The sequence below is a fragment of the Anarrhichthys ocellatus genome, unplaced genomic scaffold, assembly GCF_004355925.1.
Source record: "Anarrhichthys ocellatus isolate YVR2014 unplaced genomic scaffold, GSC_Weel_1.0 scaffold24, whole genome shotgun sequence".
Taxonomy (NCBI): Eukaryota; Metazoa; Chordata; class Actinopteri; order Perciformes; family Anarhichadidae; genus Anarrhichthys; species Anarrhichthys ocellatus.
In genome coordinates, this window is record NW_022280054.1 from 599,597 (window position 1) to 624,432 (window position 24,836).

The following is a 24,836-nucleotide window of genomic DNA, read 5'->3' on the forward strand; positions in this document are numbered from 1 at the left end:
AGTGTGTGTGTGTGTGTGTATGTATATGTGTGTGTGTATATGTGTGTGTGTGTGTGTATATGTGTGTGTGTGTGTGTGTGTGTGTGTGTGTGTATGTGTGTGTGTGTGTGTGTGTGTGTGTGTGTGTGTGTGTGTGTGTGTGTGTGTGTGTGTGTGTGTGTGTGTGGAGAAGTGCATGTGTGTTTGCACACTTGACAGAACAAGAGCATGAAGCAATATCTGTGACAGTTTGTGACCTTCTTTTACTTTCTTTTTTCAGTGTCAGTGCACTCAGTTATTTTTTGTGTCTTTTTTAGTTAACTCTGATGTGTTCTCAAGTAATCTCCAAAACACATGCAGAGAGACACATACAGAAAGAAGTATGCCATATCCCTCCTACATATTGTTCATTTTTCAGTGTTGCACATGAGCTGCGAATAGAGAAGAACTGTAAGAGGGAAAAGAGAGAGTGAGGGTATCCTCCATCAACTCTACTCTTTTTCCTGGTTGCTCCCTCTTTCTAGTTATTACATACTATTTAGACTGTGATGTCTGAGTGTAGCAGGTAGAGCCTGAAAGACAAAGTAAAAAGGGAGCATTACAGCTGGGCAAAGATGATTGCATAGTGTTCATCGCATCATTTGGCCTGAAAAGCAATATATGAATATATGTTGATTTTTCAGCAACTGAGACTTTGTTTCTGGAAAGGCATATTGTTGTTTTGTTTTTCAAATGTTTTTTATGCTTATAGCACCAACCAAATTCCAATCACCTTCATTGTAGTGGGAAGCAGCAGAAATGTAAAAACGATATGCAAGGGTAGATACCACTATAGGTACGTGGAAGAATATGTGTGTTTTTGTAATGTGGGAGAACTAAATCAAAATGTCCAGTGAGGCTGCATCTCCTGAACTGAGCTTAATAGTAATGGATGTTTCTTACAGATGCAGTATGTGTCATTTACAACTCATTTACAAATCATATAGTCATCTGAGGGGTTCCAAGAAAGGCACTGTGTGTGTGTTCTCTCTGCAGGTAAGATTTTAAAAAGTTCCATGCCAAAGTGCAGTGCCATTACACACAGTGATCCATTGGGGTTGCCATGATTAAATCATGCACAAGCAACACCAGGCTGCTTCAAAATAACCACACGGGATATCATTCATTTTAACTGTAATTCATGTCATTCAATTTTACTGCAGATGAAGTAACTGAGCATGCATTTGTTGTGTGGATCATTGTGTTGCGCCGATAAAATAATGACCAGACTTTGAATGATAAATTTGACTTTAAAAGCCAAATCTTCTGCCTCTAGCTGCACAGTTGTTTTGCCATCTGTGTGCACATCTGACTTTGCAGAAAACCAAACACTTAACTGTTCAATAAGCTCATCTGCATTCTGCTTGCTTGGTAAGCCATGTTCCACATGTGCCATTTGCTAGTTTTCATCCAAATTTAGTGCAAATTTCAAAGGACTTTCCAAACAGATCTGATGTTTTCATCAGCTGCAATATTTCATCTTTCCAGTGGAGCTGAAGCTTCAGTTTAAATTCATGTGATTATTACAGCTGCTTTAAAACAGTTTAAATCATGTAATGTGGCTGTTTCAGAGGATAATCATTGATTACCACATACTCAGATTTATAGTCCACTCTCCGAAAACCTCTTGCACTTATTGTGTTGAATGTATATGAACAAACTTGGACACAATCTCTCAGCGCAGGCTCCCAGAATGGAAGGCAAGACGTGTCCCTCCTTCTCATGCACAAATGTATCAGCCTCTCTGTGCATTTGCGTACGTACAGCGGCTTGTTTGCTTATGCTCACTCAATTAAATGTATTCTGATGGCATGTCCACTCATACCGAGCTGTGATTCTTGTCTGAGGGGCCTAGCGGTTGAACAGCAGTCCAGGGTTGTCATCGTCAATGCAGAACTACCAGGTGACTGGCACACATATCAGGGATATGGCCCAGAGTGGCACAGTAACTGCAGGGGTATATAATGGAGCGCCGGCAGCAGGTGAGGATGCAGGATTGTGGATTTAGTGGCAGCGTTTCGGTTCCGCTGGGAGACTGGTGGGAGACATGCAAACCTTTCACACCTGTTTGATGTCCGCTCTGCTTATCAGAGAATTTTTTCCAGCTAACAGGACACAGCTAACCTTTCGCTATGCAGAGGAGAGGAGAGGAGAGGAGGAACCCATTAGTTAGTACATTGGATTCTAGGCAGGGATAATGGTATAATGGTGACAGTAGTGAGAGTGGAGGACAGCTTTGGAGCGATGGCAGTGAAAATAGAGATGGAGTGGTGGAGGGTTGGATTGCAATGGGGGAGCATTTCGGGCCTTGAGAATTCCTCTGTAGCCTCCCGCCGCTGCCAGCTTAGTGATAACATGCATGAGTAGACCTTAGGTGAAAGAAGATGGGAAGATGTGGAGAGAGGGAGGATGGGAAAAGCAGGGCAAAATTGACAAATTGAAAGGAGCAAAGTGGTCTGAAAGCCTTCCACATCCTCCCTCCCCTCCGTTCCTCACAGGGGGGCCTGCTAAGGATGTTATTGTCCATTAAAATTTACAGCATGTTTACATAAAACTAACACAACCAGTGTTGTCTTTACCTCCTACCTTATCTCACCCTCCTACCAACACAAATAGCAGCAAACCATAATTCAGTTTATTACCTGAAGAACAAGCAGCATGCATTCAAATGTAAATTAACATACACTTTAAGCTTTAATCCCCCATTCCAAGTGACATTGTCTAGAAGTTTCTCTCATAAACTCCCAGTGAAATGCCTCGTCCGTAAAATGCAACAATGAGGATACATTTAAGTGCTGCAAATGGGTAACTCTATTACATCACTTGCAGTGCTGGCTAGCATTCTGTTAAATGAAGCACAAAGTTGCAAAGTCATGCACACAGATTGTGCACGCACACTTTTCACCTCTCATACTGTATTGATGTGCTACCCTATTGTTTAGCTTTTGAATGATTCAACACACTCTATTGCAAGGTCTGTTTGCTCTCTGATTCCTTTTGTCAGGGTGGTTTTCTCAATATTTGGCTGATGATCCCTCCCCCTGTCTCTGCCAGGGAGCTGTGGGCTTGATGCCCTCATGCCTATTTACTCCCAGCACCCTCCAAGCCTGCATAGAGCATCAGAGATGGCACATAGAGCCTGGAGGAGAGAGATGAAGAGAGGCGGTGAATGTAGAAACGACTAGAAAGGGAGAAGAATAGGGCCAGTGACTATGGAAAAAGACATGCAAGTGTTTCATTGACAAGCTCTGATGAAGCAGAACTGTGTCAAATGAAAGGGAGCCCATGAGTAGTTCTGAGGGGGGGTGCTCATCATGATGGAGGTGATAAGGTCCCCTCCAGGTTTACGCTGTGTCAAAATGGTCGAGGTAACATCCTCGCTCTTCAGTTCCTGCAGGCTTTTGGCACTGACAGAGCATGCATCTCTGCAGGAGTGGCTGCTTACCATTATGGCACTCTCCACAGTTCAGGCTGGATTGCCTTTTGTACATTATTGCTTTTCAGTCGAGAAAATGTTCAAACCTCCAGAGTGAGGTTTTCTGCACGTGCCATTGGATGAATTAGTCCTATTTTAGAAGACCAAATCCTGCACACCGCTCTGGCCCAGCATCATTTTAGTCACAAATATTTTAATTCTGCTGGATTTCATTCAAAGCATTTCTCTGATCATCTGCCTTGCCAATCCACCTGCCCATTGGTTAACATAGCAGAGGTACAATGGCGAGGCCAGTGCAAGTGGGTTACTGCAGAATGGTTTTATTAACAAATGACGGATGTAATTACAGAAACCAAACCATTGTTTCATAGAAACTCTGGAAATCTATTCATTGATTCTCCCGTTATCCATGCTCTGTGGTCATGGATTAGCTCTAATTATCACTGTTGTATTATATAATCCACTTCAAAAACAAGGCTATTATGATTTAAACTGCTATAATCTGATCACATTTCGTCCACTGTCTCCTCAATTACTTTATAATTTAGCTAATCTCTGAATGTGTCTTATATCTGCTTCGAAATGGGGAGTGTGAATATACTGCAGTACTGATTAGGAGTCAGTTAGGTTTTCAAGACTTACAGAATTATTCGTTGTACTAAATGCCAACGTTACCTTATCATATATAAGAGAGACAAGAAAAGGGGGAAACTGATAAATGCTGTGTGGTTGATATGCAATTGTGATAGGGCCCATTGACTTCTTTTTGAATATCTATGACCCCCTGTAGGAAAAAGATTGTTCAAATCTAAAAGCCTGGTGAAAACCACTGTTGCAAAGATCATAATTCATCCAGTTAGAGATACTGAGTAATAGACACTGACATGAAAAGCAACGTGGCAATTAAATTTGACTTTGAAGTCAAGGATATATTACTCTATCATACACTCTTTAAGTCGGAAAGCCACTCTATTGTTTACTATTGTTGTGATGGAGTATGATTATTCTTTGCGGGATGCTGCGTGTTCTGCGCCGAAGCTGTCCCAGTTAAGAGCAAACTTATGGGTGAATTAAATGATTATGATTATGGGGGAAGAAGAGAGGTTAAACAAGGGTAAGTATTGATCTGGCAACCCCAAGATGAAGAGAGCTAATGTTACCTGCGGCTATTTCCTTAAAGTGAAATAACATAACATGAACTCACTTAATGTGACTAAATGTAATGTGACTAAAACTTGAATACATTACCTGATAATGAAATGCCAGAGTCACGTCAGATAGATGGTCATCGGCAATGGTGGTTGTTTCACAATGAAAACTTGGAAAAAGTTCCCATGATCCCACGCTACTTCACGGCATCATCAAATTCCGTCTTTTGGTATTGTTTTGATTGAGAGACATCTAGCGGCAGAAATGACATACTATGCGTTTAACAACTCATCCAGGATTTTCAGATTTAAATATTACAGGAATATTTGCACATATTGTCCCGTAAGGCAGCAAAACCAGTAGTTATAGTGTGTATTACTGTATATTTAATTCTGCATTTAGGGAGAAAGAGAAAGGAGGACAGTGAATGCGTTTGTGCACACTATTAGGCTCGGGCTAATTAGATTACCATGCTTTTTTAGGAACTGAGAAAACAATTAGATAGGCTATTGGCTGAAAGGATGGGGACAGTACTGCTACTCACCAAGCAAATATACTATGATATTAGAGAAGCTACAATACAATTAATGTAAATTGAAAAGATAGGAAAAAAATGTAACTAGTCTGGAAAATTACTGAAGAATAATTTCAGGAATTATATAACCATTTACTCGATAAAATATACAGCAAATAAGTATGGCAACATACCCACGCAGTAATGGGAAGCACATATTCTCTGTAATTACTGTGGCAAACAAACAGGTTTGCAAGTTGTGCACTGCACAACCTAATGATTGAATATAAAGATTGGTCAGTTCAGTTCCAGTCAGCTCATGATTATACCAGATATAACTGACTCAAACCAAATACATGTCAGATAAGGAAACTCTTAGTTTGATAGACTGTACTCTGAATACCAGTGGTAACTTAGTGTCGTTTAGGGGTACGTTAGTGTCAACGTGTTATCCGTACTACGTACTAGTTTAAGTATTAAGTATTTTAAGCCCCACCATGATGTTTTTCTTAACCTGACTAAACGGTTTGTTTGCGTAAACCTAAGGAAGTGTTTGTGTTTGAATTCACAACGTTAATCACGTGTTTACTGCGACCGTGCGCTGGGATACTCACTGCGTTAATGTGACGCTAACGGGTCTGAACGGGTCAGTATCTGATGAGTTGTAATTAGAACAGGTTGACTTAAAATACCTTTGAAACTCTAAAATGGGAATACTGGTATACATTATAAATACGTATGTGTCATGTGCATGTGTAAATGTGTGTTTATGAGAGTATGTACTGGCTATAATTTGTACCACAGTATATATTATGGACAGCCATGCCCACAAGTGACAGCATGTATCGTAGCAGCAGGCCAACCTTGGAAATTATGTTCATATTTGATGATTCTGCAAGGCATAATTTAACTCCAGCGACCAGTGCAGGCAGTAGTGTGGCCTTTATGTAGTGAGCCAGAAGCTAAGGGCGTAGAGGTCGGGGTGGTGGTTGGGCTTTTGGCACGTCCGACTTTCACGCCAGCGACAAAGATTTGCATTCCATCTTTTGTTTTAATTGCCTAACCAAATTGCAGTTGCCCTTGCAGGAAGTTGTTTAAAGATGCATGGGCATTGAATATAATCAAGGATTTTGCAGGATCATCCCGCATCAACGTTCTGTGTGGGGATAGGGTTGCCATGTACTCAGCTGCTCTCCAATCTCATGACACACAGCAACAAGATTGCTGCTGGAGTCATTCACACAGCACGACACAGTTATTCTGTTGCTGCTTGGTCCCTCTCTCTTGCCGTCTTTGCAATGATGAGTTATGAGGCGCCGTCGGAGTGTGATGCAGTAGTATCTCACACCTGGCAGTCCAGGAGGGATCAATAATTGATCTAGACAGTGTGCCACCACCTGCCAGGATCCCTTAGGGTTCACATGCGCACACATGTATTACCAGAAAACAGAGGCGCACACACACACACACACACGTCTTTTTCTCCAATTACTGTAATGATCCAAACACAAACAACATGAGGAAATGGAGTTGTCACTCAGTCACATCACAGCTGATCAGATGTCAGATTTTTCTATACCTCAGCAACACTCTGGAGACCTGCCAGACTACGTGGTTGCCTCTGAGGTCAAACTGTGCAAGCTGTAGATCATCAGTGGCTGTGTTGATGCTGGGCTGGTACTGAAACCCGGAGACTACTTCCATGCCCTTTTTTCCAAACAACTTAAGAGGTGGAATCTTTTCACACAGTCTCCTCTTTTCATAGCAACCATCAACCCCTTTTTTCTATCTATATTCAGGCTTTCCGGGTTTAATTTGCTCCTTAAATCAACTGGATGTTTAGTCGTATATGAGAGAAGGTGGAAAACAGCAGGTGCGAGGCCTGCGCAAAACACCAGAGAAGGGATCCAATTTGGTGTGGGCAGTAAATTGTGTGGACATCTACGCACTGCACGGCGCGGAGCTGAGCACAGGGTAGATACATATCTCTGCCGGGCTGTACTGCTGACAGGGCACAGAAACAGCCGTGGAGGGGTGCCAGGCAGAGAGAGAGAGAGAGACTTGGGATAGGGACCTGACACGCTCTCAGAGTCTCCATCTCTATATCTGACTCTTTAACCAACGTGGATGTTTTCTGCCGTGTTGCAGAAGTAATACGGTGTAGGGAAACTTCAGGAGTAGTTCAGAAGGGGAAAAAAGTCTGACCTAAAATCCATCCAGTCTGTGAGAGATGTAAGTTTGAAATTAATACAAAACTGTTACAAATCTCACCATGATCGTCATATAAACCTTCAGGTCTCTCCCTTGTAATCCATGAAAATGGTCTTCACCCGTAACTTTCTTGTACGTGTCTGGTTGTAACATAACAACAACCTCCTTCATCGCAGACTGCTTCAAACTGCTGTGAGTAAAGCAGCAACTAGAGCCACGACTAGTGTGGCTCATACACAGCAGTAACATCACACGGTCCCGGACCTGAACCTCCCCTAAGCCCCAAAGGACGCGTCTCCTGGCAGGGCTAATTGAACAGATTACAAACCTACCTTTCTTTCCCTCTAATTGGCATTAGTGTGCCGTGAACCAAATGGGTCTGGACTACGTCTTGGCCCTGCACCCTTGCAGGCGATTAATATCTCTTTTCACAGCAGTCACTCTGGTTATAACTTCTTGAAGAACTTGGCTGACTTTCTCCAGTTCAGCTGGTTCCAGTCTCCCACAGGAGTTTTGGTCCCTAAAGCCTCAAGATCTTTGATTGGATTTATCATTTTCCTTATAGATTTCACAGCTGCTAACTGTTACAAAAAAAAGGCTTCTGCTTTTTAATTTTCTCCGCTATATGTATTCATATGTGTTTCCGCCTTATTGGTTTTGATTAATTATGCTTGTGATGATCGTAGCTGTAGACTCAGAAACTATCATTTTCATAAGCGCGAGCATGGCCGTAATCACTCTGATTTCTGTAGTGATTCAGTCAACATTATCATTAGCAACATTTTCATCTTCCTCGACTTCTTCATCACTGTAATTCTCTTCCTCCTCCCCCTCAGTAATACAATTGCCTCCTCCATCATGTTTATCGCTGTTTGTTTCCCACTCTGACTTTCTTTATGGTTATGGCCATATGTACATATTCTGGTCTTTTCGGTAATTGCTAGTTTGGAATCAAGGCTTCTTGATGAATGCTTGGCTGTGTGAAATGCTGTCTTCCACATTTAGCCTCTATAAACCAAGCAAGATTAAGTAAATTTGGTAAGTCTGAGTCTCTCGTCATTGGGCAACAAGCTGTACACTTCAGACACTATACTGCAGATGTGCGTCCCATTTAAATGAAACTAATAGCTGTGATTGCTTGTATATGCATTGGACAAGATGTTGCTCTCACAATTCATTTCACACTTCGTTAGCAAGTGTTGGCTGATATACAGTATGGAAGGGAAGATCGATATATTACAGCCAGGTATTAGTGGTGCAATCCAATACAAGCGCTTGGGTTCACCAGATTGTGTAAAAACAATTACAAAAAACATAATACAAAGGTGCATGGTGGTCGTTATGGATCATAGCACAGTGATGCATATCAGACCCCAAATGATGTGCTGGTGTTTGCACACACACATGCATACAGTTGCTTTGGAAATGAAGATCATCCAGAAATTCAAATACATACACTCCCTTTTGTTTCGCTCCTCTTCACTCGGTCACTGATTGGAATGAAGTAAATCATCATTTCGTTTTAGAAGGAGATTGATGGCCCCGTCTTAATGGTTTGGCGACCGTTTCTATTTAGACCGACAGGTCAGTCGGCCAGTTAAGGAGCCATCCTCTATTGTGGCCATCTGACATCTCTATTCATCATCAAACAGTCTGCCTCCTGCTGCTGCGGTCTCGAGGCACAGACTGCTTTGTGTGGCAATTTGTATGCATGTTGCAGCAAATGGGGGGGAAAGGGTGTACGTCCGCGTAGGGTTGGCGAAATGTTACAATCGAGTTATACTGTGATTTATGTCCTTTTATTACAATACCTCTGGGTGTATTAAGTCATTGTGGGTAATGCTGCTCACAATGACTGTTTTATGGCAATACATTTTTGAATGTTGAAGTTCCTTTTATTCGTATAAAAGGTAATAAACCTTAAGTCCTGTTTGGTGTCTATCCTGTCCCCAACAGCACAAAAAAGTACTTCTCACTGTTTTGTCACACCAATATTTTACACGTTTTATGAGAATTGTTGAGAATATAAATATATATATATATATATATATACAGATATATATATATATATATATATATATATATATATATATATATATATATAAAGAGAGACTGGCTTATAGAACAAGTTAAACCCTGCAGTACTAAAGAAGATGTATTTATGTGAGTACAACATTGTCAGGAAAACTTTGCCAGCTTTTCTAGTCTGTTGTAGAAATCTTCTACAGATTGAGCAAGATAAAACACAAAGAAACCCGCTGTGTTTCCCATTTTCCTTTACATGAAGGCATCACTTCTTTCTTAGAGCCTAGTACATATAGGACTCTTCCTGGCTTTAGGTAATAAATGATAAGGGGTATGTGCAGACGCAAGGGAGTCGTTTAAGTGGTACAAATGTTTTTAGGGGATACCGTTAAAAGGTATGCGTGAAGTATGAAGACTTCTTTCATGACAGCCAGGATTGGGTATTTTTTTATCTGAAGAAGACATGACATGCTTGAGAGACCTGGGTGTTGAGTCTACTGTCTGGCCTCTCGTGGCTCCGTGTCTCTCATAAGCAGGCCAGATTTTCCCATCTGCAGGTCTGGTCTTGTACCATAGTCATGTTTGGGACGCCTCGTTTTCTGTCGTCTGGTTCGGCCCCAGTTTTGTTTCAAGGTGAGCTCTTCCCCTCGGCCCCTGTAAAGAGAGAGGAAGAGGGAAAAGTGAGAGGGAGAATCCTCCAAGGTCACTTTCGGTGTCTCTCCGTTAGAGTTGGTGAGTTCCTGACAAGGCAGAGACAGTTTCAATTTCTCACAAACTGTCAAGAGCTCCCTGTTTTTTTAAACACGTGTGAGACAGATATAAGCAGAGGAAGATGTTCCCTGACTTTTTGGTATTATCGGAGGGCCATTCTTTTCTCCAGCCTTATCTCTCTGTCAGTAATGGGCCTTCAGTGATTCCTGCCAGATAGCTGCTGCGGATGGACTGTTAGGCACACAGATAGAGCAAAGCTTTTGCAGATACTGTGGATCTTCACCTCGCTGTTTTTCCACGTTTCTGCCCCTCGGTGATTGGTAAATCCCATTGAATGGCAGTTTGACAGACACCGCACCTCTGCCTCTCGGTAGATTTGGGGGGGGGGGGGATGCCTGAAGTAATGCACGGTGAACTTTCTTTGACCGCCTTCTCAATCAAAAGTAAAGTCATCTTCTTCCTCCAGGTGCCAATAAGACGTGGGTTTAAGAGCTTCGATGTAACATTTCCTGGACATCTTCATGTGACGCTCCTGACTTTGAGCTGGTTGCTGCTTTTATTATTTCATGGAACAATTCGCTGCGGGGAAGGATGCCACATCAAAAAATATTTTCATTTAGCGTTGACACTAATGGGAAATGCAAACTTCAAAGAAAGCACACTGTGTGTGTGTGTGTGTGTGTGTGTGTGTGTGTGTGTGTGTGTGTGTGCATGTATGTGTGCAAGAGTGCCATAAACAATATTGGCCTCCTGTTGACAAGTTAATGATCAGTTAATTGCCTGGTGAGCATATGAATTTAAAGTCCTCCTTTTCTCTCCAAGATGAAAAAAACAAAGTAGCTTATCCTCCTTAAAGGCATTCAGTAGGCTACAAGTCTTCACTTTTCTTCACTATGACCGATTAATGTTTGGGGAATTGGGGAGAAAAAGCAGAGGGGAGGAGTGGTATAGGGCTGATAAGAGAGTTGAAAGCAGTGGTGACGGGGGCTGAGAGTAGCAGCAATAGGCTGGACTCCTGCTGTCTTCTCTTTGGGGAGATCCCCACTAGCGCTCTGCCTACTGTAGTGTAGGGAGAGGCTCAGCCAGGGGTCTTTGAAGTACGGCTCTGTTATTACATGGACTGGTTTTTCCTTTGTGCTGCTTTTATGCAATCAACGCATAATATCTGAAGACGGCTCCCATCCCTCAAACGACTACAAAACTAGGCTGAGCCGGGCCGGCCGCGCAGAGCGGAGAACGATTCCAAAACACGTCACTTGAAGCACAACGCGGCACTTTTGTATTTCCAAATGTTTGGCTTACCACTCGAGAGACGCAGATCCACTTTTTAATCATAGTGCTTGTTATACAAATGCTTTGGAGTATGTTTTACTCCTACTGTGGATGAGATTCGTTTGTCACTAACATTTAACTTGATCTCCATTTTGAAATATGTAAATTACCAGCTGTTGTAAGAGGAAACAGAATGCAACATGAAGATATCATGCCATGTTGGTGTTAACCCCTCTTCAGTTCTGACACTGCAGCTGCCATCTGTGTGTGTGCGTGTGCGTGTGTGTGTGTGTTAACTCATATGTCTACTACAGTTTCTTTTTCTATTTATTGTTGGCTGGTGGCAGTCTGTGCATGTACTGTAGGTACTGTGTGTGTGTGTGTGTGTGTGTGTGTGTGTGTGTGTGTGTGTGTGTGTGTGTGTGTGTGTGTGTGTGTGTGTGTGTTTGTGTGTGTGTGTGTGTGGACTGGCGACAGTCTGTGTATGTAATGTATGTATGCAATATGTTATTTGTATTGTTTTAACAGCAGACACTATGTTTCCAAGACAAATTTCCTTCGGGACAAAAAGTCTATCTTATCTTACAATATATTGGCAACAAATCTGCTACTTAAGGAATTCTCTGCAGACTGACTAATCCGTTCTTTATGAAGTTAATAATGTTCTCTCTTTTTTTTTGCCAACATGTCGAGATGGTGTTTATAATGGTCATTTTGCAAAGCTGTAGTTTGTGGTGGTTGTAGCCTACTGGGCTGAATTAGTGAGGTTTGATATTCTGCCAAACTCAATTACAAAGCTCCAGAAAGTATCGGCTAGATATAGGCAGAATGCCAGTGGTGTTGAAGTTAACCTTTAATGGTGTATAGATTGTGAGCTCCTCATGCACTGTTGGGGACTTAGGCAGCTCTGTTAATCTAATATGGAAGTCTCCAAGCAATATGTGATATTTGATGTGTAGGTGCCCTTTATGCTGCAGAACGTTTTTATGTTGTACAATTAAAAGTGGTATTTTTAATATTACACTGAGTCTAGATTGTGCTTAGCTTTAAATGTAACCTGCCTTTGTGAACACTTGCAGTGGGGACTCCACAGAGTTATATGAGTGACACCATCTCAACCCAAACCGAGCATTTACAGCCGTCACAATATGGCTGGATTCATCGCAGGGATGTTGCATTGGATTGCATTATACAGCTGTACCAAACTCTGATGAAAAGTAGAGACATTTTGTTTTATATGTGAGGCAAAATGGATACAACAGAAATCTCTCAAGTTCTTTTATTTTTATGTGATAGAAAATTGATTTTGAAACGTTCTAAATTCAGAACAGCATAAGTATGTTTACTAAATCATCTAGATAGTTGTTCTCTCTATTGCTCTCACTCCCTCTCTTTGCAAGGTCAGTGGGTGCAGAAGGTTGGGATTTAGTTGTGTTCTGTCGTCACTTTCTCCTCAGAGCTGCGTGCTGCGACAGAGAGACGGGTCTTATTATAGAGAGAGAGAGCCTCAACCTACACAGAGCCTGTGCCAGCCAGGGAGCAGCGGCGTGCTTGTTTTGCGCTTAGTTGTAAGTCTCGCTTCTTAGGTAATAACGGAGTGATAAAAGCCGCCTGGTTGTGTGAAAAAGCGCTGAAACGTGCCCACAACATAAGGAGCCGCACTTTACTCAGAGGCTATTTATTTTTCCAGTTGACGTGGTGGGAGCGAGAGAGCGCGTGCAGTCTGGACTGGCTGGGGCCGGGCATCTCTCTGCGTGCGCCGGGGAGGGGAGGAAAAGAAGCGGCGTTGACCTGCTGGGATTTTAAGACATCTGCGGTATTTTGTCCAATCAGGACAGGCAGGACCCAAGACTCCGGTTGTCTTCCTATGTGGACAGGCTACACACTCAGAGCGATGACTGTACTGAATGATCCACCGGCTCTCTGTCATTTCTCCACCGAAGCCAGCCCCACCAACACCCGCCCTTAAAATAAAGCTGCTGGGAAACAAGTGAGCACCACCACCGTTGTCTAACAGCTGGGATTCACACTTTACAATGTCTTGAGACGCGACGGGGAAGCTGCAAAGATGATGACAGTGAGTATCGGCTCGTTTAAATGGCGCTGATATTGCAACCAGGCTACTTTTAGCTGGGTAGCTTTGAACCGGTGACTTTAATATTGGCCCGATAATAGCGTAACGAGAGGGGGATATAGACGTTTCTGTCACCGCTGTTGCCGGGGGGGTATCACGTTCCTCCAGGGACTTTTTGGGAACATTACATCATATGAGTAGCCTATGAATAACAAATTGAAGAAACGCGTGCGTGTTATCCAAATTATTATAACAATGTGTATTTCCAGTCAAATGTCAACCCTTAAAATAGCCTACACGATAGCCTATATCATGCAACTGTCATGCGTGCAGCAATGCCACTTGGAGTACACGCTCGACGCACGCAAAGACTGGGCGTATATGCGATGATGCCACCACCTAGAGAACGACGGGCAGAGTTGTGAGGTATAGTCTGTGACATAAATTAAACGCCCCCTAGACACCCGCCCGGCTGCGGGGTGGGGACCGGTGCAGCTGTCAATTTGCATGTATTTCGTGGCCAAATCCAGCCTGTACGGTCTCCCTGCGCTTCGGTTAATCCCACAGCGGATCAGCTTTACCGCTCCTCTCTCTCTCTCTCTCTCTCTCTCGCTCGCTCGCTCGCGCGCTCTCTCATACACACACACAGACACACTTTAAATGATTAGGCCTACATTATTTGAATCGGACTCATGTGACCATCATGTATTGACGCGATAATATCTGGGAACCAAGCGCTGTTTTGATGCCGCACAAATCGGGATAACACTTAAAGAAGAAGAAGAAAAAAAGGATCGGTGACCGAGATTTGAAACGCGATCGAAGCTCTGATACTCCGCTTCTATTCAGCGTTCGTCCTATACTTGGAGAGGAAAACCCGGTTCCTGAAACCGGGTTTTAAAGCACTTATAAAGGGGTGACAAAGCCAAGATGACAGGCTGGTTCACACACCACAGGGACTGGTGACCGTGTGGTGATCCAGCGCGTTTGATGAGCACATCGGTAAGGGTTGTTTCTCCGCTGTACCGATACATTGATACCAGGTCTATTGTATGATCCATAATCATTTTTTTTAAGCCTATGCATTCATTTACAAATGTGCATAATTGTGATTCGGGCTGTTTCGCTGTAAAATACTAGATCTAAGCGATTTCAGAGCATTAGGCCATAAGTAGGCTGGTAATGTTGTGTGCCCTTAAGTCCTCCCCTTTCAGTTGTAGACCTACTGGGGCTCCTGGAGTTTTTCATGTTAAAAAACCCCACATCTTGTTGGAAATGATGCCCAGGAAGAGAATATGGGATTCTGCATGTTATTACTGTCTAGACTGAGGGACAACAAGCAGAACCATAACCAAACATCCTGGCACTGGTCTAATTCCTGGGTGGGTTATTAATACTGACTCTCAACTCTGCCTCTGAACACCCTGGAGGTCCCAACACCCCAGTGGCAATTCAATATGTTACCGAGGCTGTTCGAATAACATTGAAAATAGTTCTGTCTAACGACACCTTGCCAAGGCAAAACATGGCTTTTGTGGCCCCGTTTGTGCAGCTAGCGCAATCTTTATCCCTGTTAGACTTTTTATGGAGAAATGCAAACTCCTCATCATAGAGTGGCTTAGGTCTCTACACCGCATCAGCAATTTGTGTATCTAGTCTCCAAGTTGCTGAGTCTTTTTTGCTCAGTGCTTTACCCAACATAGATATTTTCTGCATTGTGCTTTGACGTCAACAGCCGGCACAGGTGTGGTTTAGTGGCCATACAGTAACTCAGGAAAGCTTATTATAATTAGGATAATATTGTAGTATGGCAGTTTTTCCCTCTTGAGTCTGGTGCAAAACGACTGTAAGTCCTCTGAAGCAGCAATTAGCAATCTTCATAATGAATTCCTTTTCCAGGACAACTCAGTATGTGGATCACGTAGGAATATGTCGTTAATTTGTCTTTGCCCTGAGAGAAATTTTGCAGCTCCTTGCTTTTCATTAACTTTTAAAAGTGGCGTGAGGCACTATGATAATGCGCTCCTGTGGAGAAAAGACTGATATCTCTGCAAGAGAAGGCTCAGGTCAGGTGGAGATTTGTGGAGGGTTGTAAACAACGTGGACATTTTCATTAGCTGTGAACTAATCAGCGAGCTGGTGATTGGGGCTCTCTGCGGGAGCAACACAGTCAAGGTTAGACAACAACTCTGGACTCATCTGTCCGTGTCACAGTTTGGTGTGTATTGACATGTCAGTGTCAATTGATCTCACCCCTCACAACACCCGTGTTTTGTTCCTGTGGTGCTGCAGATGTAGCAGTGGGTGGTGGGATATCATTCTGACACATCCAGCCACACGGACTCCGCGTTGGCTGTGTGTGTCAGGTATCGCACAAGCCCACACACACACACACACGCACACACACACATGTACACATTCGCCAGAGGAATGTAGGATCAGTTAGCATAGTCGAGTAAGACTGAGAAGCTTTGGAGCAGTACAGTTGTTGAGCAGACGACTAGACAACAAGTCCAAGAGAGACCGTGACTGCAAAATTCTGTGCAGAGAGGAAGTTCCTGCAGGACAGGAAGTGCTTTGTAGTTGGTCTCAAAACACCAAATTAATATAATAATCGACAGACTTCCCGAAATTCTCTTATCATTTTCCTCGTCTCTTTCCTCCTTTCCTCTCTTTTCTTTCTCTATTTTAAACTCTCGCTCTTTGCACATGCCTTTCCTCTGTTTCACTCTTTTTCTCTGTTCCTTTGTCGTTGCAGGATTACCGGGAGGATGGCATGGACCTGGGGAGCGATGCCTCCAGTCGCTCCAGCTCAGAGTCCAACTCCAACAAGGTTACACCTTGCTCCCCTTGTCTCGACCTGGCCACTTTGGAGGACTACAAATCCTCTCCCTCTCTAGAGCTGGTCACCTTAGAGAACTACGAGGAGGACGAGGACTACCAAGAGTATAAGAAGAAGGTGATAGAGGAGTGGGAGAGCGAGTATGGAGAAGACTACACCTCTCCACAGCCTCCTGGTCAAGAGGAAGGCGGAGGAGGCCTTGTGGGGGTTGACGGCCTTGGCGAAGGCTATAGGAAGGCGGTGAACAGTCGCAGCCTCGCTGAAGAATTCCAGGATGTGAAGACCGTCCCACCCCTTCCGGCCTCTGGCGGACACACCGCCACCTCAGTTGCAGCCGTCCCTCAGGAACTGAAACGGAACGGCAATCTGATTTTGCCCAGGAGCCACCAGCTCCATTCCCCCGGTGCACCACAGGAGGGCACAGGGACTCCCAAGCCCCGCCACCGTAGCTCCAGTCAAGGCAGGGGGAGCCGCAGCACTGGCGGGGGTGCTGGTGGTGGAGGAGGCGGAGGAGGCAGTGGAGGCAGTGGAGGGACTGGGGGACGGATGGGGGGATACAAAGAGGAGGAGGGTGTAGAGGAGGAGCCTCTGCCCACCATGGACTGGGCAGCCCTGGAGAGACACCTGGCTGGGCTGCAGTGCAGAGAGCAGGAGAACCAGAACCTCAACCACAACCAGAACCACAACATGGGCAAGACCAACTACACCTCGGTAAGTGTCTAAGGATTTTGTTGTTTCTTTATGTTCTTGTGGGTTTTTCTGCTTGTGTGTGTGTCAAAGGTTATCATCTCACGCAGAGTTTTCCCATGCTCTGGTGGGCATCTGTAATCCAACATGTTTATGTGTCATATGGACCCTGGAAATATTGGGTTAGCTGAAGTAAGGAAGAGGGATTAGTCAGCTAAGCACTAAACTATGTAGTCCAGCTATTAACCTGACCACCGTGGAACTCTGGGGTACATATGGACACTGATTCAACAGTGCAAGCAGTAACTGTTATTAGCTAATGACTTTGGACAGATAATTACTACAGCAAATATTTGTTGCTGACCTTTCAGTCTTGCATCTGTTAAATCTAATTGAATAAAATCGGTGGCTGTGGCTATGTGTTTTTTCTACCAGAAGAGGTCAGTGTTGCATTGACATTCTGCAGAGAGCTGCTGCAGGCCTTTCATGCCACACCAGCAGCTCCAGCACGAAAGGCTGTTATGATTCACTTGCAATCTCATGACATCACACTTTAAATCGCAGTCCGAGCCAGAGTTTTATGGTTTATTGTCGGTCTGTGGGTCCAAGAGGGTGTAGCTTTAAAAATGTGTTGGGAGGAGCAGGAGAAAATTGTTTACTGCAGCCACAGTTTCAGTGCAGACACTTAGCTCTTGTGTCACTGCCTCAAACTAAAGTGAGGGCAAATGTGTGTTTGAGAAATGGGGATTGGTGCTCTCTTTTGGTATGCAAGCACCAAGACCTTTTCCTCAGTGCACACAGACAATGGCTGCAGCCAGTGCCTTTTGTGAGTGTGTTGCGTGTGTTGTGTGTCTTTGTTTGTCTGTCCTGGAGGCCCCCTCTGTCTCCCTAAGGCATGTCAGGAATGCAGCGGGAGAAGTGGGGGGATAAGAGGAAGGAAAGAGGGAGGAAAGGACAGGAAGATGGTATCTTTAGGACCAGGCAGTTCGGGGTCACATAGCTTACGTGTTTGAGTCAATGTTCATTACCTGCTGCTGTCTATCTTAAATAAGAAGGTCACCTCCTGGCTCGCTTTAGTCTGGGGAAAATCTGCTCTCTCTCTCTCTCTCTCTCTCTCTCTCTCTCTCTCTCTCTCTCTCTCTCTCCCTCCCGCAGTAGGCTGTGATATAATTGATGGGTGGAAGAAAATCTCTTGAAAGAGAGCCTCTGTCTCCCAATGCAGCCACTATCTTCTGCACACACACACACACACACACACAAAATGCACCCATTCACAGACATCCTCTTTACCACATGTGGTGTTTCACACACACTAGGCCTGGTGTGGATGATAGCCTGGTCCTGATGCTGATAAAGTGCCACAGCTCCAGCTGTCTCTCCGATTACAGGTTTTAAAAAAAACAAAACAATCCTGACAAAAACCAGGCCTCACATTTTTGATGGCCTGAGTAGATAAGAAATTAGAATTAGACGTGTAATCCCTCCTAAGCTGGAAGCAGAAGAGATAAACCAGAGAAGACTGGAGGCACACGCTTATACCCTGGACAATCCCACTCTTAAAATCACATGTGGGCTGTTGCTACTTCTATAGAGGAATGCCCAATCATATGGACCATATTAATACAATCCGTCACTGAAAATCTGACGTGTAATTTGACCTTTTGGTTTGTTTAGTCCTATCTCTGAGCTTCCACATGTGGTATAAGAGGACAATGCTAGTATTGACCCTCTGCGAACCTGCTAGCAAGAGCACACAAGTAGATGATTTAGGATCTGAGACATTCCTATAAGTAATCCCCAGTGTCTGTCTATGTCAGGGGGCATCTGAGTTTCTTACTTCTGAAATGTGAAGGATTTAACAGACACCCGGGAAGGAAAAGTGGGCCGGTGCTTTTAAAATGTTGTTAAATATTTAGACATCCGCTCAGGCGGGACCCACTAGCGAGATGATGCGTGTGTTCATGTATGGAGGGGTCTGTCTGGGATGTTGCTGGGGTCCAGAGGGACAGAGATATTCATGCTTCAGTAGAGCTTCAAAAGCATCTGTGCTTTCAGACAGACGGGACACAGTGAAGCTCAAAGTTAATAATCTGAAGTGGTAGCCATGTGCCTGGAGACGGGTTTTGCTGGTCTCCAGTCAGATGCAGTAACTACATAACACCACATACACACTTATTGTACATAAGAACATGTTAAAATATCGATCAGTTCAAATGAACTTTAAACCAGACAGATAGGATAAACATACACAGTCACTAGCATTTAGACCTCTTCCTGCACTCTGGTTGTCCTGTACACATTTCCATGTCAACCATGTCTGGTCAAAGACAGGGTTGAATCATAGTACGGGAGAGTTTGTAGGTCTTTGAAAAGTTCATTTAGCTACTTTCAAAGGAAAAGTTTGACATTTTGTTAAATGCGCCTAAAGCTAGCCAGCAGTGAGTTAAGTTAGCGTAGCATAAAGACTGGAAACAGCAAGCCTGGCTCTGTCCAAAGGTGAAAAAATTCACCGACCAGCACCTCTAAAGCTCCATAATTAGCAATTTATATAATTTTTGTTTAATCCAACCAAAAGCCAAACAGGACAAGTTCTGCTGTTACAGAGTCCTGTCACTTTTACAATTAACCCAAATGTCAAACTATTCCTTTGCATTTGACTTTGAAACACGAACCCAGAGTGCCATTGGTTTTTCATGATGCAATGACATGTTACGTCTACCTGTAGATTAACACTGGCAAATCTGTGCCACAAAAACCCTCACTTATCCTGCATGTTATTTCATTGTTGTGCAAATGCACCAGTCACATTGGTGCTGGTGTGTTTAGTTAGGGCGTGGTACTTTCTGGCTTCTGTAATCTCCGCGTCCGCCTGCAGGCTTTGGGGTCAGGGGGATCCCTGAGGATGAGGGGCATGCTGGCCTGTTTGTAATTTATTTCTGATGAACTCTGGAGTCGCGTGGCAGGGAGTGGCCCACAGGGACCTCAAGTACACTACCCCTAACCCTCCATTTAGCCCCGCACCCCTGAAAGGCAAACAATAATATTATTCTCCTGAGCCGGTCTTGAGGTGAAAAAGGCAGGAGGGTCAGTCTACATTTATTGCTGTCTACACTCAGGAATTTACCTGTGTGTTAAATCCATGCCTACCGGCTACTTCTTTTTCAATCTCAGAGCGCACACACCTAGATTTACTCACACAATTTAAAAACACCCCATGGGCAAACTGTGGTTAGAAAGATTGGGCCTGTGCTGGGACCTGCAGCACCACTCCTACTTTAAAAGTGTAGTGAATATATATATCTCTCACACACACACACACACATACACACTGATCTATATCCATCCACTAATTGTACACATCTGGATCCGTTGACGATGAAAACTGTTGAATGTCCTCTGTAACTCTGGAGGAGGTTTAAGTCAGAGATGATGTACAATTTTGAACCAAAACCTTTTGTTAAAAAAGACTGGACACATGTGGAAAAGTCAACTTGCATTATAATAACTTCATCTGCTGCATACATTTTGACTATATTTTTGAATTAGTCTTTACGAGCCTCCCAACTTTATGTAAATGCAATGTGAGATTATTTAATTAAAGTAATTAGAAACGACTTACAATAAAGCCACATAGTTTACATGACGTAATTGCCATAATTACATCTGCCTTGTAAAAATTTGGACAACTTTCTAATTTATAATCTCTGCTGTTAGAACAGATGTGATGATTTTTTGGTTTTTCCAGCTATCAGAGGATGTAAAAGGTCGATGAACATCTATGTATTTGGGAAGTGCTGCTCAAGCACACTGTATAAACAGCAACAAATGCCAAGAGCCGGGCGGAATTGTAGAAATGTGGAGTGCTCTGCCCCAGAAAAGAGGTTATAGAAAAGAGCAAAGGCAGAGAGAGGTTGGACAGTTTCTGTCTCTCTAGACACTGCTCTCTGTGATTATGAACAAGTTCAGCAGTTGAACTGTGTTGGCCGACCTCCACTAAGCACCTAACTACTACCTTCACCCTGTACTCAGACTGTGCCACGTAGAGCCAGAGAGGGCGAGGTTAGGAGAAGAAAGAAATCGTTTGAGAGTTTGAGAAGTCAGTGCAGTTATTTTGGAAATAAATAGGCACTGACAATGAGTACAACGTAGTTACACTTAAGCTCGATCTTGCGTAGGCAAGCAAAGAAGGCAAGTCTGAATATGGAGAGCAGCAGATTGATGGGATCAAAAGGAACCTGTGGAGGAAGAGGGAGGTGAGAGAAGGTTTGTGGGGTCAGAGGTATGGTTTGAATGAAGGCGGTAGCTAGCATGAAAGGGCGGAAAGTTGGAGGAGTCGATAGTCAGTGACGTATATATGGGTAGGGAGTGGGAGGAGGTTTCAGAGATGGGGGGCAGGGCTTTAGCCAGGTGTGGAGAGCGCCCATGAGGCTCCGGTGTCTGGTTCAGCCCTCTAGGCTGAACCACAGTTCATTGTGTGTGTGTGTGTGTGTGTGTCAGTGAGTGTGTGCATGTATGTGCTGGTACCAGCTGAAACACGCCCAGCCCTCTGCACATTGCAGCTCACACACATACACTCTCCTCACACACACGGACTTCACCGTCTCACGCACATGCACACTCTCACCTCACTGATTCAAAGGATATCTTTTTTTTTCTCATGGTATCCTGACAGTCTGCTGCTGTGGGTAGATATTTTTTCTTCTTCTTGTTTTTACAAGTGGCGTGTTTTTCATCTCAGCTTAACCTTGGATTCCTCACAGCAAGTCGGGCACTTAACTCAGGTAAAGCAACATCTGAAATGTGTAGAAGTCTGCTTTCTGTCAGGTTTGTCAGACCCTTTTCAACATTAAATGTACATGTGATGTGTAGTCAAACCAGGGCTAGTTCAGATTCAAAGTTAGATCAATCGTTTGACACAAAGACTCCTGATTTAATCATATAATAGGGAACATTCCTCTGCTGTGATATGTTGTCTTTTGAGTTTGTATGAAACAGAAAAGTTAAATATGCATCCATGCATCTCAGTTTCCTCGGAACTAACGTTCTGTGTGACCCTTTAACAAAGAGCAGGTTCATGCTGGAAGGACTCTGATCATATGTGGGTTGCTACATCTTGGTAGCCCTCTATTTTTTCCCCTTTCTGGCAAATAAAGAATATCAACAAATATGCAGTCCATGTGTATTTGAATCCTGTCTTAAATACGCAAATCATTCTGTACAACTGCTTTGAAAGTCCCTTTACTTTGATGTGCAGAAAAAGTTTTTTTGACACACTAAGCCAAGCTCAAATAACATGAAAGAGGCCAACTGCTCAACATTTTTGTGTTGCCTCTGGATGCCTCATGTCACCTCAGGTCTTCTGTTAAAAGCTACTCTTGCACACACCACAGACCAGAACTGACTGGCGACTGCTTAAACAGTCTGCACATGCACGTGCATGGAGGAAACAAGGACGTCGAATCCAAAAACTCTTCCTAAACACAAGACAAGACAAATCTGTTTAGAGGGTGTTGTTGCATACACCTGGAGTACAAATAGAGAATAAGTTAAGACGGTGAAGCTGGCATTGCATTCCTCTGCTTGAGGAGTAAAAGATTTGAACAAACTACCGTAAAGATTTAGAGCATTAATATAGCAACAAGCAACTATCAGCTAAAGATATAATGGAGTAATGTCTACCTGAGCAGAGGATGAAGTTGATAAGTTGCTCTCCCTCTGTGTGTGTTGTTATCCGAGCCTCTCTGTGTGTTGACATAGCCAGGCCGGACGTGCAATGCTTTTAGTGCATGTTTGTGTATGTTAGCGTGCCCCACTGGTTAGCTCATGGCCCCTGCTCTGCACTGCTGTCATACGACCTAGCACCCATCCTCATGTTACCCCTCAGGTAAACACTGTTCGCTCTGTCAGCACTTTTTTACGTAGTTTGCACTGTTTGCACCGTTAGCTGCGAGCCGCCGGCTCAGCCGTCGCCATGTTGCCAGCCGTGGAGGGGCAAAAGAAACGCACCCAATCAAACGCGCATAGCACCGTCAGATTGGTAAAAACAGTTCGTCGACAGGCTGAACAGCCAATTAGTTGACTCTATCACTGTCGGTGATTTAACATGCTCAATCAGCCAAATGTGCCAGATGGCCAACTGTCTGCTTTTTGTGTCAGGTAGCAATGATACAGTAGTGTTTGATGTTGAAGGGTATTCATCACTAAGGAGCCCATGGCCTTCAGCTGTATTGGAAAGGAAAGTTTGACAAGTCAGGGCGGTCTGCTATGCCATGTTTAGTCTAGATAGGGTACGCACCTGCACATGCTCATGTAAACTTTTAGATAGACCAGCTGGCTCACAAAACACAACGCCCAAGAAATACTAAAGGTTATTAAGTTCGAGTCTCATAGACCGCCTCGGCAGGAGTACTAAACTGCTCTTATCTGGTGCCAAAGTACAGTTTAATCAGCTGCCTGATGATGTTTTCCTCATCTGCACATGTAAACAAACACATGCAAACCTATTTGTATTGTGAATATGATGCTATAGGTGTAGATTAACTGACAAAGACAGATGCGCTTACTATGTGGTCTGTTGAGGTGGAAGGGTACTAAGTATTTCACCTACACTAGTGTTATGATTCAGAGTCATGTCATCAGGCAAGCCAGCTGCATTGTGGGTAAATCAGATAAATATGCTGCTATGTTTGGAGATAAAATAACAGTGTTTTAGGTGGAAAGGCACAGCCTACAGCTACACATTCCTCCCCTGTTTGTCTGGTTCATCTTGATAGAACTCACACAAACACACCCTTCCTCTGATTCACTCAAACCATGATTCACCAAGGCCATGTGTTGTACCCGGTTATATCCTGTCTGGCGTGGAAGTCAGCTTAGGCTCGTACCACGTCTAAAACTCATTTTTGTACCCAGTTGCCAATCTCCACCTTCTCCTCTTTCTCTTGTCTCCTTCCCCCTTTCTTCCAGACATCCCCTGTTGCTCACTGCCATTCCCACTCCTGTTCCCCGCTAATTGTCCTCTTCCTCAAGCTGTCAGGAAGCATTATAGCCTAATGTTCTCACACAGCCTAATATTCTCCTGCCAGTACAGCAGGAGAATATACCCCCCCCCCCCCTCCTGCCTGGGTCCCCCTCTCCACCCTATAAAAACTATCAAAGAGGGGCGCAGGCTGTGAGTGGCAGAGCGTGCTGTGGAGGAAATGGGGATTTATGTAGCAGTGAGGAGACGGCCTCTAATGTTATAGCTTCGTGTCAGTCCTCGTTCTGCACAGTCACTGCAGAGCAGAGCCCAATACACACACACAAACACACACACACACACACACACAGGCGCACAGGCCAGCTTTTAAAGTAAGAACGGGACCGAAGGAGATAAAAAACGGTTTATTGCAAGAAGGCAACAAAAACAGAGTGAGAGCTGGAAATTGAGAAAGAGAGAAAGAGGGTTTATGTTTTCCAAGCAGTGAAGGATTTTAAGCTCTTATCCATCACCTCTCCTGTCTTTTTTTTGGAAGGAATAAAGGGTTTAGTCAGACACGCACACACTGGCCTGTGTTTGTGATGTGTGTGCTTGCGTGAATGGCTTGTTTGGGTGGAGCTGAACCATGAAACACTGGTCTTCTCTGCTCCTAATTACAGAGTGTGGGTTTTATGTGTGTGTGTGAGTGTGTGTGCGTGTGTTTGGGTGCGTGCTTGTGAGAGGTAGAAATGTGGGTTGTGAACTTGCTGTGTTTATAACGGGCTAAAAATACAAGCCATGTTTAAATCACGTCTGCACACCCACACAGACCCCAACAAACCAAGAGTATTTTTGTCTTCATGATTCTGACTGTTATATAAGCTTTCTGTGATGTGTGTGTGTGTGTGTGTGTGTGTGTGTGTGTGTGTGTGTGTGTGT

General features: G+C 43.9%; 1 protein-coding gene across 4 annotated transcripts in view; it reads left to right on the top strand.

Moving 5' to 3' along the window:
* schip1 (schwannomin interacting protein 1) overlaps positions 1 to 24,836 on the top strand; it is a 185,065-nt gene that overhangs the window by 134,749 nt on the left and 25,480 nt on the right. The window contains exons 1-2 of one of the 4 annotated variants that reach the window (XM_031860726.1): positions 12,674 to 13,413; positions 16,169 to 16,963. In XM_031860726.1, coding sequence (XP_031716586.1) covers positions 13,405 to 13,413; positions 16,169 to 16,963 — 804 coding nt within the window. In that variant the 5' untranslated portion in view covers positions 12,674 to 13,404. Of the gene's footprint in view, positions 1 to 12,673; positions 13,414 to 13,436; positions 14,413 to 16,168; positions 16,964 to 16,996; positions 21,721 to 24,836 lie in introns of those variants that run through there. The other 3 variants (XM_031860725.1, XM_031860723.1, XM_031860727.1) reach the window with 3 other exon arrangements.